Below are 22,441 nucleotides of genomic sequence, written 5' to 3'. Positions count from 1 at the left end.
ACGTTTTTGATCATGTCCAACCTCTACCTCATGGGTTGTCATGAACTTCAGAATCTCATAGTCTGCATCTCAAGGCTCTATTATTTCTACTTTACTCATGAATTTTTTTTGGCATTCTTTGAGAATTTAGTCCCTGCCTCTCATATCTCTCCTTTCTGAGCTCATTTATAGGGGGTTAGTATCAAAGGTTTGATGAATCCATTGAGTTCAGACTATTTCTAGGATAAATGTATAAGCAAATCAAATTCAGAAAGCTATTGTTTCCTTGGCTTTTTAGCTAAATGAAACTATGTCTCAGTCATTGCAGTCTTCCGTTACTGTTTTTACTTCCTAGTTTCAAAATCTGTTTTGACTTTCATAATACTTTTTTTCTGTGTCCAGCCAAGCAGTCCACAGTTGATTCCCTCAATAATGTCACCCCAATTTCTCTTTTCTTTTATTGTCACTCAAATGCATTCCAGTGTTTTACCCAAATTAGTGGATTTGGGCACCACTGTATCCTTCTTGACCAAATCGCTGCTATCCTTCATCCTGTTTTAGTAAGCTTGTTTCTTTGAGAGCCTTTCCACGGCCAGGGCCCAAGCTCCATTGCACCAGGACTGTATCACATGCAAACTATGACCCTCAGTCCTGAACGAGCTCTCCGTTGGCATGTAGCCAGCCCTCTGGCCCCCTTCCTGTTGCCATCTCCCCCAGGGGTATGTGTACCTTCTCATTTTGCCTTAACTGACGTTTTTCAAAGTAACTATTACCATATTATAGGCATTTTCTTCTGCTTGAAGTTTAAACTCTAATCCCCTGCTGTAGCATAGCCTTATCTCAGGCAAGATCCGTATAATATGTGTGCTTGGTTAAGCCCCTGCAGAGGCCTGCCCTGGCTTGGTCTAAGTGACTACCTCTCCAAGGTCCACAGGAAAGTGAGTCTGGGCAGAATAGGGAGGCCCAGCCCTAGACTGGTCTCAGTCTCCTCTCCTGCCAGGAAGAAGATGTAGATTCCTGTTGTGGCAACCTCACTAATAATTAGTGATAATGAGTGACCTAGGATGAATTATTTCACCTGTTTTCTGGACTTATTCTCTTCATCTGCTAAAATGGGCTTAATAATACCTTGTAGGATTGTTTTAATATACATATGATAAAGCAATATACAGATTTTATTAGAATTCTGGTTTACAGTGTATTCAAAGAGCTCAAAGCGTAATTCACAGCTGTTAATTCGTTGAACCTTTGAGCACCAGGCCAAATGGCAAAGGCCCTGTGTGAGAGGCACCTCCACTTCCTGCTTAGGGACAGTTGCAGTCAGCCCCGGATTTGGACTTGGCTCTGGTCCTTTTCTGCTAGACTAAATGGTCTTTGAATTGACCTAAGTGAAAAATGGCTCTTGGAGGAATGGGAACTTGTTCCTATATCTAAGGTTTTCCTGTCTGGGTTTGAGTCTGGGACTGGGGGCTAATATGGCATCTCTCTCATTCCAATAGGATAGCCCTTTCCTGGCAGAGCACAAATGCCCCACATTACCTGGGAAGCTTTCAGGAGCCACGCCCAATGGAGAGGCTGCCAAATCTACTCCCACCACCTCCCAGCCTGACACCACAGGGAGCAGCCTGCTGAGACTGAGTGAGTGTTCAGGACCCTGGGCTGGCGGCCTCAGGAGCAGTGTCCTTGGCACATTCAATTATTGTACAAGATCTCTGTACCTACCACTGAGCCCACAGTTGGAGAATGGTGGCTGTGGGTAGCTGAGACATGTTATACCTCAAGGTAGTCCCACTTCTAGAAATAATGACTATCTGGGCAAGCTGTTGCCTTAGGTAAACACTTCAGAGCCCCAGAAAATCTGAGTGTGTAACCACTCTATTTCTTTCCAGCTGCAAATATTACACCCCATTTTTTCCTCCTCTTCTATTCCTCTTCTCTCAAACCCCTTCCTGTCCTCTTTCCTGGCTCTCCTCTTTCCTGTCCCTCTTAGACACAACTTTTCTGTCCCTTTTTCTCCTTTCCTCTGTCATCCTGATCTCTCTCCTGTCTCTGCCTTCTTCTCTGGAGCCTCCCTATTACCAGTATTATGAGATTATGCTCTTCCAAGTGAGAGCAGGGATCCTTCTCCTTAGGGAAATGGAGCTCATGGCCAGTGGGCAAGGGTGTCAGTCCTCAGGTATTCTTTTGGTAGTTAGAACCTGAAACCATGGAGGTCATTGTTACTTTTCACCCGTAATAGGCAATCTTTCCCCAACAGCTGCAGCAGATTCAGTGGGGTCCAGGAGCGAATGTTCTTGTCCTGACAGAACTTTCCCCACCCCTGACTCCTCAGCCTTGGCTGTTCTCTGAGCTGACACATGCATTGGCTTCAAGAAGGCCAATTCTACCTTTGGCTGTAAGAGCTCCAGATAAGCCATTGAATGAGTGTGTCCTGGTGACACTCAGATTGTGGACTGGTAGCAGTAGCTTCGGATAATTCTAGTCTGTGCTGAGTGAGTCCTGGCGTGCACACAAGAGGTGTGTGTGGCCTGGTGTATTCAGCCCTCCCTCTCCCTATGTGCTTATACCTCAGCCTGGCAGGAAGTACCACCAGGAGCATTTGGTCCCCTCATGTGAGGCCTCCTCTCACTGCACTAACTCTGTGGGCTGAGCTCAGTCATCATTTACCCATCCTTCCATGTGGGATTATTTTTCTGTTGGAGTTTTTCTCTCTTGCTTGATGACACTCTTTTTATTTCTTTGCTTCCCCATAACTCTGTTGGGCTCGACTTTGGCCTCTCTTGTTTCTTCATGTGGCTTCTCTGCTTCTTGGTTGACTGGAGATCGTGGCCGGAGTGTCAGTGCCCCTGTATTAGGTACTGTACCCATTCCAGGTGAGGTGGAGAGTGAGAACGCCCTTGTTTCCCTACCCTAGCACCCTCCTCCCAGACATTCAGCTACATTCCCCCTCCTGCCTACATTTCTTCATCTCCCTTGGGGTAAGGAGAAAAAGCTCCTCGTTGGAGTAATCAGCAAGTACTTGGACCCCAGACCCTTAGAATTTAAAGACCATTAGCCCACCCAGCTTTAAAACATTAGCTAATTAACTCCTCAGAGAGAAAACCTGGAGTGTGGCTGAGCCTGTTGGTCTCTCAGATCTTGGTACAGAGTTCTTCCCTGAAGGCAGAACTGGGCAAATTCTGCTCAACTGCTATTGAAGGATGGCCCAGGCTTGAGGGAGGTTTTCAGAGCTCATATTCCTTCCTCTCATTCAGATGTTATTTGATTCTTTCAAACTCAGGAGAAACAGAAAGTAGTTGGGATGACACTGCCATGGCCAACGACCTCTCATCCACCTCATCTGGGGCTGAGTCAGGCCCCCAGTCTCCTCTGACGCCAGAGGGTAAACGGAGCCCCAAGGGCATCAAGAAGTTCTGGGGAAAGTAAGTTGGTGGTGATGATCATAGTTATACTGCTTGGAATTAATAGTCTTCTCGAATGTACAAAGAGTCTGTGTAATCCCCTGGTCCATTAGCCATTGGAACAGAAATAAAAACAGAATGGTCATGTTTAGGGAGAGGAATTTGAGCTATTTTTTAGGGCCCAGAGAAGGGGAACTATGAAAGTGGCCTATTATTATAGCCAGTCACCTCACATGTCATTCAGTTTAGCCGTCCGTCCGTCCATCTGTCCATCCATCCATCCGTCCATCCATCCATCCGTCCGTCCATCCATCCATCATCCGTCCATCTGTCCATCCATCCTTCCCTTCCTACCTCCTTCCTTTCCTCCCTCTTACACACCCTAAGCACATTCTCCGCAGCCCACAGTGCATGTGCTTTTTGAGAGACATATGGATGAAACCAGATCCTGCCTTCGTAGGGATTCAGCTGTGGTTTGTTAAGAAATTTTTCAAAACAGAGAGCGAGTATTTTCTGGCTCAGTTGACCCAGTCTGTGAAATGAGGCAAAAACGCTGGTCTCTTACCAGGCATCAGCTTTCACTATGACCTCCATGAGAGTGGCTCAGATCCCAGATGCAGGGTCACAAGTGAGGCTAGGTCTGCCAAGGGGCTGTCACAATTGTAATCTTTGACCTCAGGAGAAGTACTGGGGGGCAGTGCTGCCCAGAGTCCAGGTTCTGGCCTGCATGGCCCTATGAAGGTGGGCATGCTCAGGGCACTTTTAGACTGTCTCCCAATAGTCCCTATTGATCCCTTCATGCAGAATCCGAAGAACTCAGTCAGGAAACTTCAACACTGATGCTCCTGGGATGGCAGAGTTTCGACGAGGTGGACTTCGGGCGACTGCAGGACCAAGACTCTCCAGAACCAGAGACTCCAAGGGTCAGAAAAGGTAAGGTTCCTCTAGTCCATCTGCAAAGAGCTGTGTGAAATCCTGGCTAGGTTGAAGTGGGAGGCTGGGTGTCCCAGAGCCTTGAGAAATGCAAGGCAGGGGCACTGATTGCAGGGATTCTCAGCCTTTTCCACACGAGCACATAGAAATTGCTTATGCTTATAAGGACACTGAAAGGAGTGCTGGTGGTGCAATGGTTAGTCAAGCACTCGGCTGCTAACCAAAAGGTCCATGGTTCGAACCCACCAGCCTTTCAGTGGGAGAAAGATGCGGCAGTTTACTCCGGTAATGATTTGTTTTTGTTAGGTACTGTTGATTCTAACTCATAGGGACCTTATAGGGCAGAGTAGAACTGCCTTATAGGGTTTCCTGGGCTGTGATCTTACATGAGCAGATCACCAGGTCTTTCTCTCGCAGAGCTACTAGGTAGGTTTGAATGGCCAACCTTTTGCCTTGAGAAACTGTGACAGTTCTACAGTTCTACCCTGTCCCACAGGGTCATTATGAGTCAGAATCGACTCAGTCACAATAGGTTTTGGTAAGGACACTGAGGTAAATGTAAGAGGCTCCTTACAGCTGGAGGTGGGTGGTGGGGTGGAACCCTCTGGTAACCCTGAAGACTGAGGGACTCTACAGCTCCACACATCTGTACCCCATTTGCAGCAGCACCTTCGCACCCTGGAGCTCTGGTACAGCCATTAAGAGCATAGACTCTGGAATCACAGACCAGGGTTGAAATCTTTGCTCAACAACTTCCTAGCTGTGAGACCTAAGCCAAGTTATATAACCCCTCTATGTCTCCATTTCCTCATTTGTAAATTAGGGATTAAAAACAAGTATCTTATTAAAGTTCTTATGAGGATTACATGAGCCATTGTACATCTACCCCAAGCACCAGCCTTCTCCCATTCAAGGGCCAACTTCCTCTAGTATATTTCGAAAAGAGAGTCTTTTACCTGCTTCTGGACTAGCCCCCTTTTTCCACACAGACCTCTACAGAAGGGTGTTGGTGGAATAGGCCACATCTGCCTTTATCCCCATAATCCCGTTAAACTAAACTTCACTGAAGGGTGATTAACTAAAGGGAATTTAAAGAAATGTGTGGAGCTGGAATCAAAATGTTAAGTTTCACATGATGATTCGCATCATACCTTAACGAAAAAAGCATAAAAAACGTTAAAATTTTCCAGAGTATGCCCTAATCAGGTACGCTGTCTAGCTACTAACTTTACTCCCCTTTTTTTTTAAGATCTTTTTGTTGTGAGAAAGACTCCCTTCAAACCTGCACGATGTGAATCTTTACTTCCATGTTTTAGGAAGCCCCCTTTCCATATCTTCTTCTTCCATCAGGCAATCCATAGAATGCACCATCTCCAGCAGAATATCTCCTAAAGCCTGAGTTATTCAGCCAAGGCCAGTACATCTACGGGCCTTCCGCAAGACAATCCATTTTACCGAATTTCGATATTTTAAATATAACCAAGTAGTCAAATATAAAGTTTAACTGTCTTGGGTTGAGTCCGTTTTCACATAGCCACACACCAGTGCAAAGTGCAGGTAAGCATTGAATAAGATGTGCGCACGCACACACACGGGAAACCCTGGTGGCATAGTGGTTAAATGCTACGGCTGCCAACCAAAGGGTCAGCAGTTCGAATCCACCAGGCGCTCCTTGGAAATTCTATGGGGCAGTTCTACTCTGTCATATAGGGTCGCTATGAGTCGGAATCGACTCGACGGCACTGGGACGCACACACACACACCCACACACTCATACGTCTTCCCCAGTCAAATAGTAATTCTCAGAATTAAATGCAGTCCAGATCTCAGTTAAGGAATAACACTTCCCTAAATGCATCACCCTGTTCACAGAACTGCATCCCCTGTGGAATGAAGTATTGTGTGATTTTGTGCAAGGATGTGATACTCTCTTCTTCAGCTTGTCACCCTCAGGTTTCTAGGCATTGCTAAGTCAATCCCTGTGTATGAGACAGAACACACCCAGATTCTCTAGATGTCTGGAAAAAGGAATGTAAGGATGTGTGAAGCTCCTGTGTGTGGATCCCCAGGGATCAAGGAGGCTGTTGTTTACTTTCCTAATACAAATGGAAATTCTCAGCAAATGTCAGCTTTTAGAAGGCAAGAGAATCTAAGGACTTGGTCTGAGAAGGCAGAGACCATCTCAGAGCCATTAGAAAGTGAGCCAGGGAAAGCTTACATGTATATTCCCTGTGAGGGTATTCTGATTTATCTAACAAGTCCCTTAATGTAGGCATTAAGGTTGTTTCTGATATTTCTGTGATGAAAAAAATAAACCTACAGTAAAGATCCTTGAATGATTAATCTTTGCTCCAATCCTGGCTGTTTCTTTAGCATTGATTCTTAGAAGGAAAATCACAGGGTCAGAGTTTAAGAGCTTTTCCAAGTCCCTTAGGTGTTTTCCTAGAGTAACCAGAACCATTTGCCATCAAGTTGATCCTGTCTCATGGCAACCTCGTGTGTGTCAGAGTAGAACTGCGCTCCATAGGGTTTTCAATTGCTGATTTTTTGGAAGTAGATCACCAGGCCTTTCTTCCAGGGTGCCTCTGGGTTACTCAAATCTTCAAACTACAAGCCTAGCTTTTGACAATGGACTATCTGATATAATAATAAAAACACAAAACAGCAAAGACAAATAAGTGGGATCTCATAAAAATTAAAAACTTTTGTTCATGGAAAAGATTACCAAAAAAGTGAAGACAATCTACTGACTGGGAGACTACCTTTGGAAACCACATATCTGATAAGAATCTAATAACCAAAATATATATAAAACTTTGACAGCTTAACAACAAAAAGACAAATAACCCAATCATAAAATGGGCAAAGGACTTGAACAGACATTTCACCAAAGAGGACTCTCAAATGACCACCAAACACATGAAAAGATGCTCAGCGTCCTTAGCCATCAGAGAGATGCAAATCACAACCACGATGAGATATCATTTCGCTCCCATTAGGTTAAGTGCTACGGCTGCTAACCAAAAGGTCTGAATCCACCAGGCGCTCCTTGGAAACTGTGTGGGGCAGTTGTACTCTGTCTTATACGGTTGCTTTGAGTCAGAATCAACTCCACGGCAATGGCTCCGTTTTTTTTGTTTTGTTTTGTGTTAGTATGGCTAACATTAAAAAAGAAAGAAAGAAAGAAAATAACACATTTTGATGAGGATACAGGGAAATTGGAGCCCTTATGCCTTGCTGGTGGGAATGCAAAACGGTATAGCAGTTGTGGAAAACAGTGTGACGGTTTCTCAAAAAACTAAAAATAAAACTTTCCTATGACATCAATTCCACTCCTAGGTGTATACCCAAAAGACTTGAAAACAGAGACTTAAAAAGAGACTTGTACGCCAGTGTTCATTATGATACCAGTCGCAGTAACAAAAAGGTGGACACAACCTAAATGCCCATCAACAGATGAATGGATAAGCAAAATGTGGTACATACATACAATGGAATACTACTCAGCCAGTAGGAGAAATGAAGCCTGATACATGCTACAGCATGGATGGAGCTTGAAGACATTATGCTGAGTGAAATAAGTCAGTCACAAAAAGACAAATATTGTATGACCTCATTTATATAAAAAGACAAGAAAAGGCAAAAGTATAGAGATCAAAGTTTATTAGTGGTTACCAGGAACAAGAGGGAGGGGGAAAAGCGGGTGTAAAAATGATGGAATAATCACACTGATCGAGGGTAGGGTTGGACAGCTGGCTATTGTAACTGCTGTCAATAAGCTGTATACCTGTAAAAAGCTGAATTGGCAAAAGTTGTGTAATAGATATATTTACAACAGCAACTAAAAGGAAAAAAAAAAGGAGTAGCTGCTGAGGCTGCTTATGTACAACCAAACACATCATGGGATTTGGTTCCTTGGTTTGGAGGTTTAGGGTCCTAGTTTCATGGGACATTCCAGTTAACTGGCCTAATAGCTTCTTTTCTATCAAATAGTTCATTGTGTAGTACCTGGGGTCTTAAAAGCTTGAAAACAGCCATCCAAAGCACAACAGTTGGTCTCTATTCACCTGGAGCAACAGAGGAAGAAAAGAGAGTCAGAAATAAGAGGAGGATATGGAATGTGTGGCTAATTGCCTCCGTGAACAACTACCTCCTTTGCCATGAGACCAGAAGAACTAGCTGGTGCCTGGTCTACCATTGCAGAACATTCTGATCAAAGAGTCCATAGAAGAATCCTGATCAAAAAGGGGGAAAATGCAGAGCAAAATTTCAAATTCTCACAGACTCCATACTTTCTGGAACTATGGAGGGTGAATGAACCCCTGAAACTATTGCCCTAAGATTATCTTTAAACCTTAAACTAAAAATATCCCCTGAAGTCTTCTTAAGACCAAACAACAGTTTAGCTTAACTAGTAAAAAAAAAAAAAAAAATTCTGCCTTGAGCATTACGCTCTTATAAGAACTATCTATCTGGGATCAAACTGACAACAGCAACTTGAAAGATTAGAGGGCAGTGAGTTTATGTTGAGGAAAGAACAACTGAGAAAAGGAGGGTGAGAATGGTTGCACAACTCGAAGAATGTAATCAGTGTCACTAAATTGTACATGTAGGAACTGTTGAATTGGTGTATGTTTTGCTGTGTATATTCTCAACAACAACAAAATAAAATTTAGAGGAAAAACAAACAAGCCAAAAAACCTCCAACACTTGGTCAACCATTTGTGCCACCAGGGCCTAGAATAGGACTGCATAGTTAGGGAAGGCCATTTGCATTCTTCCAGTCACTTTGGGCTACACAGGAGTCAACTTAAGGAACAGGCATTGGAATAGGGACTTTCTCTGCCAAAGGAAAAAAGCTGCAGTCCCAGCCACACAGCTGCTTTGATGGAATGTCTTTGTGCTTTGTTAACTACACAATGCATGGTCAAGGGAGTAAGAATGAAGTCCAGGTAAGATTGTTATACTTATCATAACAATGCTTGTGGTCACAAAATGGGTTTGCTGATGGAAAAGAAAGGCCTTTGTTACTCTTAGGCAGAAATTTGATGTAACCACATGCTGATCTCCTCTGGAATTTATATTTAGGTAGAATTAAAAAAAAAATTGTTACTGATACTCCTATAGGAAACGTACTTTGTTACTCAAGCTCTCCAGCTCCAGTCCTTCCCCACCGAGTGAAACAGTTGTCTTTTAAATATAATATTTGATGATGACATTTTGTAGGAACTGTCAGGTTATTAAAGAACAAGTTTTATTACCTTTTTCCCAGGTAAAGTTTAATTGATTTACATTTCCAGTTCTCACTACTGAATAGGGAATGCCTGTTATCATGCATACCCATGTCAGCATTAAGTATTTAATTTTTTTTCTTTAACTCTATAGTTGTGTATATGTACAGGGGCCCTGATTGCACAGCAGTTAAGAGCTCAACTGCTAACCAAAAGTTGAGTTGCTGTCAGGGCTCTGTTTTAGTTGTATAGACCTCTGAAAAATATTTAATTTTTGTATGTTTGTCATTTTATTTCCTTTGTGAAATAGCTTTGTCTTTTGCAGATTTTTATTGCGTTACTAATGTCTTCCTTATAGATTTCTATGTGCTCTCTATGTGTTAAGATATTCAGCATCGCCTGTAATAATTGTGACTCTTTTTTTAGGTTTGTTGCAGAATTTTACTTCTGTTTTTGATACCTTTTGGTGTATGGAATTCCTGGGATTTCGTACAATGAAATTCATCAACTTTTCCATTGTGATTTCTTTCATTATTTTGTTTTAAAGTTTTTTAATGAGTTTTTAAAATTGTGTTTGACTGACTGACCTATTTTGGGATTTATTTGGGTATGTGGTGTACAGTATTTTTTCAAGAAAAATGCCGCATAGTGAAATGTTTAAGAGGGCAGGCTCCAACGTTACATGGCCGGATCCTGTCTGTGTGAAGGGCTTTCTAAGTTTATCTGAATTCATTGCTCTTCAGGCTTCCAGTTTCATGGGTGGTCTCTGAAGACAGCTTCTGTGCTTCAGGCCTTGTTTTAGTGCCTTTCCTTCATATTTGTGGCCAGAGTGGGATTTATCATGAAAGTAAAGAAGCTCAAGCTTCCAAAAGAAAGGCCTGGAGACTTACTTTCAAAAAATCAGCCATTTAAAACCCCAGGGAGCACAGTTTTACTCTGACACACATGGGGTCACCATGAGTCAGAATTGACTTGATGGCGACTGGTTTTTGAGTGTTTAGTATGGGCCAAACACTGTGTTAAAGTGTTTTCTTTGTATTACTGTACCTAATCTTCATAATTCTGTGAAATAGGTGCTATTATTATTCCCATCTTACAGATGAGGAAACTGAGGTTCAGGGAGGAAGTAATAAAATTGCCCAGGGTCACCCCGCCTAAAAAGAAGCTTAAGCTTCAAAGCCCCTTACTTGCATCAGTGCCTTCCAAGGTCCAGAGAGAGCCTATTCAGTGTGTCCATAAGAAGATGCAAGATCAGCAGTCATGTCACACTATGAATGTGTCTTCTGGCACTTGAGTGGAGCCCTGGTGGCGCAGTGATTAAGCGCTTGGCTGTTAACCAAAAGGTCAGTGGTTTGAACCCACTAGCCGCTCCATGGGAGAAAGATGTGGAAGTCTGCTTTCGTAAAGATGTACAGCCTTGGAAACTCTGTAGGGCAGTTTTACTCTGCCCTACGCTGTGACTGTGAGTTGGAATTGACTTGGATGGGAACAGGTTTAGTTTTATTTTAAGCTTTTGGTTCTAGCACTTGGCACCAGAAGTATGAGGTAGTGGAGGAGAAACAACATTTGAAATGTACAAAACCAGAGGCTAGTCTGGGGAAAATTCTTCCGAAACCATCAGATGTGCAAAAATCATGTGTTTTGAGAAATCTACATAAATAAGGTATTTTAAGCACAATCACTTTTAAGACTGCTGACTGTTTTTACTCCAACCACTCCTCTGTCTATAATTTCCCTTATATCAGGTGATGTTGGAATGGCCATGGCATTTTTGGGATCTGGCTAAGGGGAGGTTGAATTGGGGACCCATTAGTTTGAGTTTAGTGGGCCTCTGTGTATGTGGTTTGTAGTCTCTTCATGTTTAATTAAGTTATTGCTAGCTGCCCCAGTGTAAAAATATTTTCCTGGATTACTCCTACCTCCCATTGTGCCAATTTGCCCAATGCTGCAATGTGAAGGTGGAAGGTCAGAGGTCATGTTACAATACGAACATGTCCTCTGTCACTTGACTTCAGAAGTATGAGGGAGTAGAGGAGACACAACATTTGAAGTGCACAAAACCAGAAGCTAGTCTGTGGGAAATTCTTCTCAATCTTCTTTCTGACCTCATAGAACATATGATACAATTGTTCACAGGTGAAGAAGCAATCAAAAGAGCGTGCAGCCAAAATATGAGGATAGGAAAGTATTATAGAGGTATATCTGGGAGTGAATCAATTAAAATACTTTTCTGGATTTTATGATGCTTTTCATTTTTTATTGTAATTTTTTGTGACTTCTTGGAAACCTCGGTTGCATAGTAGTTAAAAGCTACAGCTGCTAACCAAAAGGTCTGAAGTTTGAATCCATCAGGCGCTCCTTGGAAACTATGGGGCAGTTCTACTCTGTCCTATAGGGCTGCTGTGAGTCGGAATCGACTCCATGGCAATGGGTTTGTTTTGGTGTGTGACTTCTTATTCTAAATAAATATTTACTGTGTACCTAATTCCATATTCAAATTTTATACTTTTCTTAAAGAGGGCCAAATTTTATAAGCTTCAGGCCTCAAAAAACTTGCATCTACACCTGTTTATAGTCCAATAAAACCCAGGCTTCACACCATCCGTGATCAGCGCTGCCCCAGGGCACACATTGTCTCCAGCACTTGTTCTAGACCAGTGTTTTTCTTGTCATTTCTTGCTCTTTAAGGGATTCCTTTGCTGTAAGAAGAGCTTAGCCATACATTCTTTTTTCTTTTTTAAACCCAGCATGTTATTGGTACTTTCCTGGGAGGAATTTTTCTGAATATCCAGTCTTTTATATTTTACAAATCTCCATTTATTTTAAAAAATGGATATAACATTGCTTTCTCAAGCTCCCTACCCACACCCCCCCCCCAAAAAAAAGACTTAGAATTTTGTGTGTGCCATTATATTCACACTTTAAATGAAAAATTGATGTCTTTAAGAATGGATGGCTTTATAATACCCAGTCGTCCTGTCTCGGAACATGATCTAGCTCTTCATTTATTCATGCCTTTTTTTATGTTGCTCAGTAGAGTGTTGTAATTACCCCATCTCCTGCCTCTCACCATCACCTTCCCATCTACATGTACAACCACATAGGACCCATACATTCCTTTTTAAGGCAATATGTAGATATTTCTATTTTGGGTTGGTATGAGTAGGACTTTTCAGTTGTTTTAATAAAAATATTAGTATCTGTATTGATGGTATATAGAAAATTGTTGATTTTTATATATATACACTATACAAATTATATATGTCTATATGTGTGTGAGTGTGTATGTGTGTGTGTGTGGATGGTCACACACAATGGCTTGTAGGTAGACCATCATATTATCTGTAAATAATGGCTTTCTTTTATTTCTACTTTCTAATCAGCTGTACTTATTTTTATTTTATCTTCTTATATTGGCTGCTATGAGTCGGAATTGACTCGTTGGCAGCGGGTTTGGTTTTTGGTTTTTTTTTAAATTGGCTGCAACTCTAATAACAGTGTTAAAAGTACTGATAAAAATATTGTCTTTTTATTGATTTTAATTTGAGTCAGAATCAAGTTGACAACAACTAACAACAGCAATTGTTTCATTAATAAATAATTAAGTATTGTTGATTGGAGAGTTGGAGAGTTGTTTTTTAATATTAGAGAACTGCCCCCCTTTTCTTAGTTTCCTAAGCATTTTCCTAAGAATGGTGTTGAACTTTGTTGAAACCATGATTGAGTTGTGGATCTCTATCCTAATGCAGTTGTGGCACGTTGACAAGTTTATGTGGACCTGTGGCACATGTAAACATGGCCCCATGAGGGTCATATAAGCTGCCCCAGGCACCAAGTAGCTGGAGACTTGAAACTGAGACCATGAGTTATCACAGAAAATTCTAGGGTCTACCTCAAATGATTGTGTTGCAGTGGAATTTTGTTCAACTAAATTCCGTGGTCAGGGTTGTTTGTTGAAAAAAAAATACTTCATTTTGGTGAGACTTTATTATATTCAGATGGAGCCTCAGGCTGGCACACTAACAGGAACATGCTGTTTTCCTGCTCCCCAGTGATGCCAGTGCCCCCTTTGCCCAGTGGAACACAGAGCGTGTATGTGCCTGGCTGGAGGACTTTGGCCTGGGTCAGTACGTGATCTTTGCCAGGCAGTGGGTGACAACTGGCCACACATTACTGACAGCTACCCCTCAGGACATGGAAAAGGTAAGGGCTGAACTCCAGACAAGGTGGCTTCTACTGCTTCCCAAATCAATGCACCAGGAGGTGAGTTCCCCCTCCGCCTCTCCACACACATGCACGGGAAGGTGGAGTGAAGAAGGACAGAAGAGGCAGAGATTCCCTCTGTAGCTACAGGTTGACACTCCAGGGCACTGTGCAGAGATCTGCTGTCACACTCTCAGAGTATCTCTACATGATGGCAGCCCCTGGGCCAAATTGCCTTCCTAAATTTCACATCCGGTCTTCCACCTGTCAATTTCAGGAGCTAGGAATTAAACACCCTCTACACAGGAAGAAGCTGGTTTTAGCAGTGAAAGCCATCAACACCAAGCAGGAGGAGAAGTCTGCACTGCTAGACCACATTTGGGTGACACGTAAGTACGGGCACGTATGTTAGGTATGCTTCTGGCAGCTCCTAAGGGGAGAAAGAGTTTCCCTGTTCAATATGTACCTCACAGACAGCTGTCTCCTTGTGAAAGGCAAATGGACTACTCAACCTTTTGAGAAATAAAACTGGGACCTCAAAATGATAATTTGCTGCCTTTTTTTTTTTTTTTGCCTCCACATTCTCCCGTTCTCATGAATCCTGACACAGCTGTTTCTTCCTGTTTCTGTAGGGTGGCTTGATGATATTGGCCTACCCCAATACAAAGACCAATTTCATGAATCCAGAGTTGATGGACGAATGCTGCAATACTTAACTGTGGTGAGGATTTTTCCTTTAAATATTTCAGTTGTCCCTATGAGCACTCAGCTCAGGTGTACCCATGGTTGTCATTTAAGCCTGATGCTACCTCCTTCCACATGTGCTTAAGGTCTTAAAATGGTATCATTTGTTACGTACCAAAAAAAAAAAAATCTGTTGCTGTTGAGACAATTCCGACTCGTAGCGACCCTGTAGGACAGAGTAGAACTGCCCTGTAGAGTTTCTAAGGAGCGCCTGGTGGATTTGAAATGCCAACCTTTTAGTTAGCAGACCTAGCTTTTAAACAGTATGCCACCAGGGTTTCCATTTGTTACATAAGAAGTCTGTAATTATTAGAGTGGAGTCCCTGGGTGGTGCAAATGGTGAAGCACTCAGCAACTAACCGAAAGGTTGGCAGTGCAGTTTAAATCTACCCAGAGGCACCTTGGAAGAAAGTCCTGGTAATCTACTTCCAAAAGATCACAGCCATTGAAAACCCTGTGGAATACAGTTCTACTGTGAAACACATGGAGTTGTCCTGAGTCAGAACAGGCTCAGTGGCAACTAGTAGCAGAGTACAGATTATTGCGGTAAAAGAAGCTGTTTGTATGTTCACGTGCATCTTCCCGCGATGTGGTACACTTGTCTATGTTTGGTCTTAGAAGGGACCTTAGGGATCTTTTGTCAATCTGGTAACATTGGTTCATCAGCCAAGACTTTCTTCTTCCAGAATGATCTACTCTTCTTAAAAGTCACCAGCCAGCTACATCATCTCAGCATCAAATGTGCCATTCATGTGCTGCATGTCAACAAGTTCAACCCACACTGTCTACACCGGCGGCCAGCTGATGAGGTGAGGGCAGGATACGACCTATTCAGGTAGCTCTGAGCCAGGACACCTGAAATATCATGTGAGAGAAAACAAGAATGACATCATCAGAGAAATGGCTGCATTTTGTGCCACTGTGCTTGGGGTTCTTCCCCGTGCTAGTGCTCTTCAGTTGCCTTATGGTGCCCAGAGCACTCCTGTTACCTGTACTTTGTATCCTGGAACAAGCCCTAGATGTCCAGGCTCCTACCTTCCTTTGGAGAACTTGGAGGCATAGGATTAGGGATGAACACATTCTACGAGCCAGAGGGCAGTAGCAGCAAGTCTTTCAAAGGCATCATAATAAATAAAAGAGATGGTACAAAGGAAATCGGGGGGAAAAGACAAAATAGAAAGATGGGTGCCCAAGTAGGCAGAGGAGACGAGAAGAAGAGCTAGAGAGGAAGGAGGGAAAAGGAGACCATAAAGAACCAGACATTTCAGAATAGAATTTCCTATTGGTAGAAACAAAATTAACCGATCTCCAGTGCCAGGTATACAGGGGATCCATAAGTAGGTTTTGCTGGAGAACAAGTACTGTAGGTCAACACAGCAACCAAGATCCTGGCAAAGTCCCTGATAATGTTCCGTGAGTCTGGGAGTTCCTTGTGGGCCTCGAAGCTAAAGCATTGTCAGTCACACTCTGTCTCCTCTGTTCTTGGGAGCTAAGGCTAACAGTTTTGTAAGATTGATTCAGCTTCATAAGAGAGTAAAAACTCCTACCTCTGCCCTCCGTCTGTTTCCTCCCTATTCACAAAAAATGTTTTGAATGCCGTATACATGTTAGACACAGTGCTGGGCATTTTGAAGCCCTAGATGCCACTTGAGCGCGCTTAGGTGTGAGTATTTTAATGTGTGCTCCCCTCAATTATTTGACTGAACCAGGGAGATCTTCTGTCTAAAAAACATTCAGCTCAGAATTGACAGTCAAAGTTCTGTTGAATCACTGAATGAACGATTATAAGCCTTCGTTTATTAGTCCCAAAGTTAACCTGAGAATTGGGGAGTGACAGGGTTCTGGAATCAGATTTTTCAGTGCAGAAGATCCTGCAAGTTTCAGCAAGAGCTCTGTTTCTTGGAAACTGGGAAGGCTGTAGGCAGATGGCCCTGGCTGGCCTAGGTCACAGGCCCGAGGGCCCCATTATCATTTCTCTGTTGGTGAGGTGTTGGGGGCCTGCATTGTCTGAGCCACCCTCCTGGGGCAGGTTAGGACCTATTAACCGAATTTCTTCACTTTCCTTCTCCCTCTCACAGAGTAACCTTTCTCCTTCAGAAGTTGTGCAATGGTCCAACCACAGAGTGATGGAGTGGTTGCGATCTGTGGACCTGGCAGAGTATGCTCCCAACCTTCGAGGGAGTGGCGTCCATGGAGGTCTCATTGTGAGTGACTCTTTGGACTAGCCCACCTGTCCACACCTGGTGCCAACTAGAGTATTCTGAAACTGATTTCTTAAGGGCAGGCATAAATCCTAGTAAAAGATAATTGATATTTCATCTGCAGCCCTTGCGTAAATTAAAGTCTCAAAGAAAGTATTTGGATAATTTGTGATTGAGGATTAATATACCTCGTGGAAACAAGATGGCCTCTGGGAGGCATTCCCTAGCAACAGACCCAGAGGTATGCTAGGTCAGTAGGGTTGCATGAGGATCAACCCTTAACAAAGCAACCCCACCTGTCTCTAGAGGAGCCTTAGCCCCTGCCCTGGAGGGACCCACAGGCCAATGGGGGCTGATTTCTCAGCATCACCCACCTGGAGCCATCTCTGGTCTCCACTGAATAGCTTTGTCTGTTGTTTCTTCTTAGATCCTGGAGCCACGCTTCTCTGGGGACACACTGGCTATGCTCCTCAATATCCCACCACAAAAGACGCTCCTTAGACGCCATCTAACCACCAAATTCAATGCCCTGATTGGTCCTGAGGCTGAACAGGAAAAGCGAGAGAAAATGGCCTCACCAACCTACACAGCTCTGACCACCACGGCCAAAGTGCGGGTGAGTTCCAGACCCTTCTGGGGGCAGGCGCCAGGGCCTGCCTCTGGTCCTCATGTTGTTCAGCAGCTGGCCCTGTGCCTGGAGCCAAGCCAGGGTGTGCAGTCTGCATAAGGAGTCATCTTTCAGCTCTGCTGTGGGAGTCTGGCCCCCTTATCTGTTATTCTTTGCTAAGCAAGTTCCGTGCCAGTCTTGAATCCAAGGAAGAAAATGTAGATTTCTTTACACAGAACCGATGTGAAGGAATCCCACATAGATGCTTATGGGCTCAGAAACTGCATCTATTCTCAAGCAGCTGGGAGCATATGTGCCACCCCAATGCTGCTGTCTCTTATCTTGCAAAGCAGATTAGTCCCCAAGTCTGGGTTCCTTTGAGTCAGGCCCCTTGGTGTGCCACAGTGCCATGGAGTCTCAGTCAAAGCTGTCCTGCCTACACAGGGAGTGCTCTTGGCAGCAGACCCATTTGTCTTATGCTGAGGTGGCCAGCATGCCACTGTTAAGAGGTTCTGGGGTTGTCCCAGCACCAGAACCACTCAGCAGGACTTTGAATCTCGCAAAGCCTGAGCCACACTGTCTTTAGACCACATCCTTTCCAGACTGCAGGCTCACAGCCTGGCCTCCCTCAGGGCCTCTGATCTGACCTGCAGCCCTCAGAGCCACAGCCCTGCTTGTAGAATCCCTGGAAGCCAGGCTGGCCCTGTCCACAGCAGCATGTTGATGCCTCAGGTCCAGCTAAAACTCACACAAAGACCTCCTTCCCCAAAGGGCAAGACAGGAGGTATGCTGGAGGTGGAAGGTCGGGGGAGACAATCAGAAACAGCACTGGCCAAAGCTGGGGCATGGAGGAACGCCAAGCTAGGACTGTGCAGTGTGGCTTCCCACGCACTAGGTTCTGTGAGGGGAAGGGAGGTGCTCCCTCAGATGGTGCAGGCAGCTGTGCTGAGTCAAGTCCTCTGGGCTCAGCCTCTAGCTTAGACTGCAGCGTCCTCTGGGAACTCCTAGGATGTCTGAGGAAATAAAATCACTGGTGGGGCAGCAGGGCATGAGTTTTTGACACAGGACTGTGGAGGAGCTGCAGTTCTTGTTCAAGATTAGTTATTTGTTGGCCTTCTCTGGCTTACAGTGGGACTTGCTTATAGGGAACTCTGTTAAGATTTTTTTCTTGAAGCAGTTTGCCTTATTCCTTTCCTCATGGGCCTACTCTTAAATGTAGTGTCAGTCATATTTGCATACTGGCTTGATCATCTCCTTCTCCTAATCTTGTGTTTTCTGCATTTTAGCCAAGGAAACTAGGATTTTCACATTTTGGAAACATAAGAAAAAAGAAGTTTGATGAGTCGACGGACTACATTTGCCCAATGGAGCCCAACGATGGTGCTGGTGATGGCCACAGTGTCTACAGTGGTTTCCGGTGCCTCAGCCCTCTTGATGCCCCTGAACTAGATGGGCTGGACCAGGTGGGACAGATTAGCTGATGCCCTTGTCACCTGCTTTCTCTGTGTACCTGAGAGCTCGCAGTAACGCCACGTGTGTCATCATATAACTGCACCTCTTCCTCTGCATATGTGCATGACTCGCAGAGAACATTCCAGCAGTTGTGTACCCTTGGACCATTCCTAAGAGTGACCAGGATATGGATTTGCATCTTTGCTTAGGGGCCAGGCGTTGGGAACTTTTGCCAAGGTGGATTGAGAAGGAAAGACACCTAAAGATGCTTTTACATTTTTAGTAATTCTTAATGTCTATCTTCAGCACCTGTGGAAATTCATGAACTCAGACACAGGTCCAAAGACCATGGACAATCCCAAGAGGCTCAGCTCTCAGGCACCTTCCCTATGCTTCAGCTGAGGGAAAGATCTCAAGTGCCTTAGGCCTGTGTGTGACAGAGTCTTAGCTGAGATAAAGGGACAAGCAGCAGGGATTTCTGCCACAGTGACAATGTAATTGTGCCTTAATACAGAGGTGGCCACATCTTTCTGGTAATAAAAATGATATTTATGTAGAAAGCAAACACTGCAACATACTCTTGTTGGAGGAAGAGAGTTGGGCACAGCTAGAGATGGAGTCCTACTCATTGCACTGAGCCTGGTCCCCAGCCAGGTACACACAGCATTTGCCCCATGAGTTGTGGACAAAGGGGATGAAGGAAGGAAGGGCCTCCCATATCCTTTAGACACTCTGCTTTGTGCTCTTCTCCTTCACAGAGGGAACCTCCTGTCTCACACACATCCTGATTGTAAATCACATCTGTCGTGCAGACCCCAGAGTTGGTTTCCACTTCAGTATCATGAGCCACCTAGTGAAGGGAATGATGGGGACGCAAGAAGGACAGGCTTGCTGGAAAGGCCCTCTGTTCTTTTGTGCATTTTGCCAGCTTTTTTATTGTTGAGCTCCTGGGGCCCGAAGCCACATAGGGGCTGGTCTGAGCGTGTTGGGAGAGCTGGAACAGACCTGTGCTGCTGACCTAGAGCTGGCTGACTGATAATGGCTCCTACAGATAGTTCCTGTCTGGCCCAGGACTGAGGGACAGACACACCTTGCCGGTCTGGGCTCCTGGTCATGGGTTTCCAGTTTACCCCAGGGAAGCTTTTGGATCCACTGGGCCCTGGGCCTCATCTGCAAAAGAATAAGAGCAGTGCCATAACTGATGGCTGGGATAGGCTTGATGACACACTGTGGGTAGTCCCATTCTGTCTGAAGTACTGGTGACACTAAGATTTGCTTCTCAACCCCAGGTAGGCTCAGGCATGGTAGAGGTACAGCCTCCTATGAAGTCTAGCCAGCAAGAGATGTGGCACACGTTCACTGGCTGGCATGGCTGGTATTTGATCCTGGTACCCAGGATTGCTGAGTGACAGTGCTCTTCAAGGCTGATACCTGGGCCTTGCAATTGTAGAGCCACAGTCAGGGTAGGCTTTGTCCTTTGTTTCTTACTGTGACCTTGTGGGAGGATCACTGCATGTGCCTGTTTTCAAGCCCGGCATGGAATTGTTTGGCCACTAATTCTCTGTGCAGCCTCAACCAAGGCCTATTCCCTTTGTGGGCTCAAATGTCCCACCTGTAAAATCAGGAATTGCACTTGTCCTTAGAGGATGCTTCCAAATCTACAGTGTCTACTCAGGTTCAGGGAAGAAGGAGCAAACCAGCATTACCTGATGAGGAGGTGGGGGTGGGGGGTAGGAGACTCCTTGGGAGTGAAGGTACTCCATCAGCAGCTCCCTGCGGGTGCCTGCCTATACTTGGGCATAGTGTCTGGGTCCTACTGGTGCCAGGAATTGTCAGTCTGTTCAGCATCCTGGAGGCCTTCATCCCTGCTGCACTCTGCTCCAGGAACCAACTGGAACACTGGACATGGGCAGAAGGGCTGCTCCTGAAGGGCCTGTCTGTGCCCTGCTCCTGTGCCCCCAAGTGCCTGGGTGGGCCTCCGGGAGAGTGCATGGCTGTGTGGGACACTGGAAGCTCTGCTTTCCCCCAGGGACAGAAGCAGCATGTGCTTCACCCATCTGTCATTCCTCTGGCCTGATCTACTCCTTGGCCCTCCCCCGGGAACGTATGCCCTGGAGAAGCCAGGCCTGAGCAGGACAGGACTTGCATGTGATCTCTGCAAATCAGGAGCTAAGCCTATGTCTGCTGACCAGGCTGCTGCCCATTTTACAGATGGCACCTTCGGAAGGCATGGTGACGCAGATAGGGCTCCTCTCCCAAGACATTCACCGCCTCACGGTAGGACTTCAGTTCTCTTCCACAGTAGGACAGGTGCCAAGGAGGCCTAGGCAGCTTGGTGTGGTGGTACACAAGGCCTGGGGCATCCCTACCCCTACTCCAGAGCCTAGGTCATCAGCACCTCTGCTGGGGGAGAGAGTAAAGGATGGTGTTGGCACTTGAGGCCAGAGCCTGAGCCCGAGCCTATGCTTGAGGGAGAAAGGACCCAAAGACCTTCTCCATAGGCTTGCTGCTGGACCTTAAGCCACTAAGGGCATTGAGAAGTGTCATGAGCCTTTGCAGAGGCCAGTTAAAGTGTATTACACCAGTCTAGGAACTGGTGTAGAAACCCAGATGCTCAGCAGGGTACCACCTACCTGGTCAGCCCAAAGCCCAAGCTTCATCTCTGGCTGTAGGGACGCTGTTCTGCCTTCTCTGCCCATGAGATGTGTGCATTGCCTCTGACTTGGCAGATATCACACGATGTGAGTGTTCAGTGAGCACAAACTGTATCATGGGGAGGCAGCTTGGCCTCACGGGAAGAGAAGCACCTCTGCATCCAGAGTTAGGCAGACCTGCTTCAAATCCCTTCTCTGCCTCTTACTAGCTCTGGGACTGTGGGCAAATCACTCTCTCTCTGAGCCTCAGCTTATCTGTAGAGCAGGGCTAATAATAGGCCCCTTACAAGGCATGTATACAGACTAGAGTCAGCAGTAAAAATCCAGCCACAGAGCAGGGATTCAGTTTTTCGAGGTCCTACAACTCCCATGGCCCTTTGGTTTCTGGATAGTCCCATCACTGAGCCCACTGGCTGTAGTGTCTGTCCATGTTACCTCCCCTGTTCTTGTCCTTTGGCTGCCAATTGACCATGGCAAATTAAGAAGGTTGTGTCCCTGAATGGTGCAAATGGTTAAGGTGCTTGTCGGCTAACCGCAAGGCCGGAGGTTCTAGTCCACCCAGAGGCATCTCAGAAGAAAGGCCTGGTGATCTACTTCTGAAAAATCAACCTTCGAAAACCCTATGGAACACAGTTCTACTCTGCCATACGTGGGGTCACCATGAGCTGGAATTGACCCAGTGGCACTGGATGGATCCAAGGACAAAACAGGAGCAGAAGGGGCCCCTGAATCCAAGTGACATCACTTTTATTATGTTTTTCTTGGCTCACACATTGAATCTGCCCACCCTTCCCCTTAGCACCTCTGGTATGGCCTCAAAACAACTTCCTCCAAGGTATGAACAATTTATCACTGTCTTAATAGTGTTGTCTGTCCTGAGCCAATACTCAGAATCCCCGGACACCATGAACTTACAGGGCACCAGTGTAACACGTGGATCAGACCAGACCCAGTGCTCCTCTACTTCCTATGTAGGCCACAGGGCAGCCCTGACCAAAAAAACCCTGTTAAACTACCGCTTCGGCCATGTCCTTTC

The 22,441-nt window shown here is 45.1% G+C and overlaps 1 protein-coding gene across 13 annotated transcripts in view; it reads left to right on the top strand.

The window, feature by feature from the left end:
- PPFIBP2 (PPFIA binding protein 2) overlaps positions 1-22,441 on the top strand; it is a 171,653-nt gene that overhangs the window by 144,955 nt on the left and 4,257 nt on the right. For 11 of the 13 annotated variants that reach the window (XM_064288492.1, XM_064288490.1, XM_064288481.1 and 8 more), the window contains 11 exons: positions 1,479-1,617; positions 3,260-3,401; positions 4,185-4,313; positions 13,597-13,747; positions 14,025-14,136; positions 14,380-14,468; positions 15,178-15,300; positions 16,570-16,695; positions 17,120-17,308; positions 18,586-18,762; positions 20,963-22,436. In XM_064288492.1, coding sequence (XP_064144562.1) covers positions 1,479-1,617; positions 3,260-3,401; positions 4,185-4,313; positions 13,597-13,747; positions 14,025-14,136; positions 14,380-14,468; positions 15,178-15,300; positions 16,570-16,695; positions 17,120-17,308; positions 18,586-18,762; positions 20,963-21,190 — 1,605 coding nt within the window. In that variant the 3' untranslated portion in view covers positions 21,191-22,436. Of the gene's footprint in view, positions 1-1,478; positions 1,618-3,259; positions 3,402-4,184; positions 4,314-13,596; positions 13,748-14,024; positions 14,137-14,379; positions 14,469-15,177; positions 15,301-16,569; positions 16,696-17,119; positions 17,309-18,585; positions 18,763-20,962; positions 22,437-22,441 lie in introns of those variants that run through there. The other 2 variants (XM_064288487.1, XM_064288488.1) reach the window with 2 other exon arrangements.

This window comes from Loxodonta africana, chromosome 7 (genome assembly GCF_030014295.1).
Source record: "Loxodonta africana isolate mLoxAfr1 chromosome 7, mLoxAfr1.hap2, whole genome shotgun sequence".
In the NCBI taxonomy this organism is placed as follows: Eukaryota; Metazoa; Chordata; class Mammalia; order Proboscidea; family Elephantidae; genus Loxodonta; species Loxodonta africana.
Note: the sequence above shows the minus strand (reverse complement) of the source record. Positions and strands in the feature narration are given on the sequence as shown.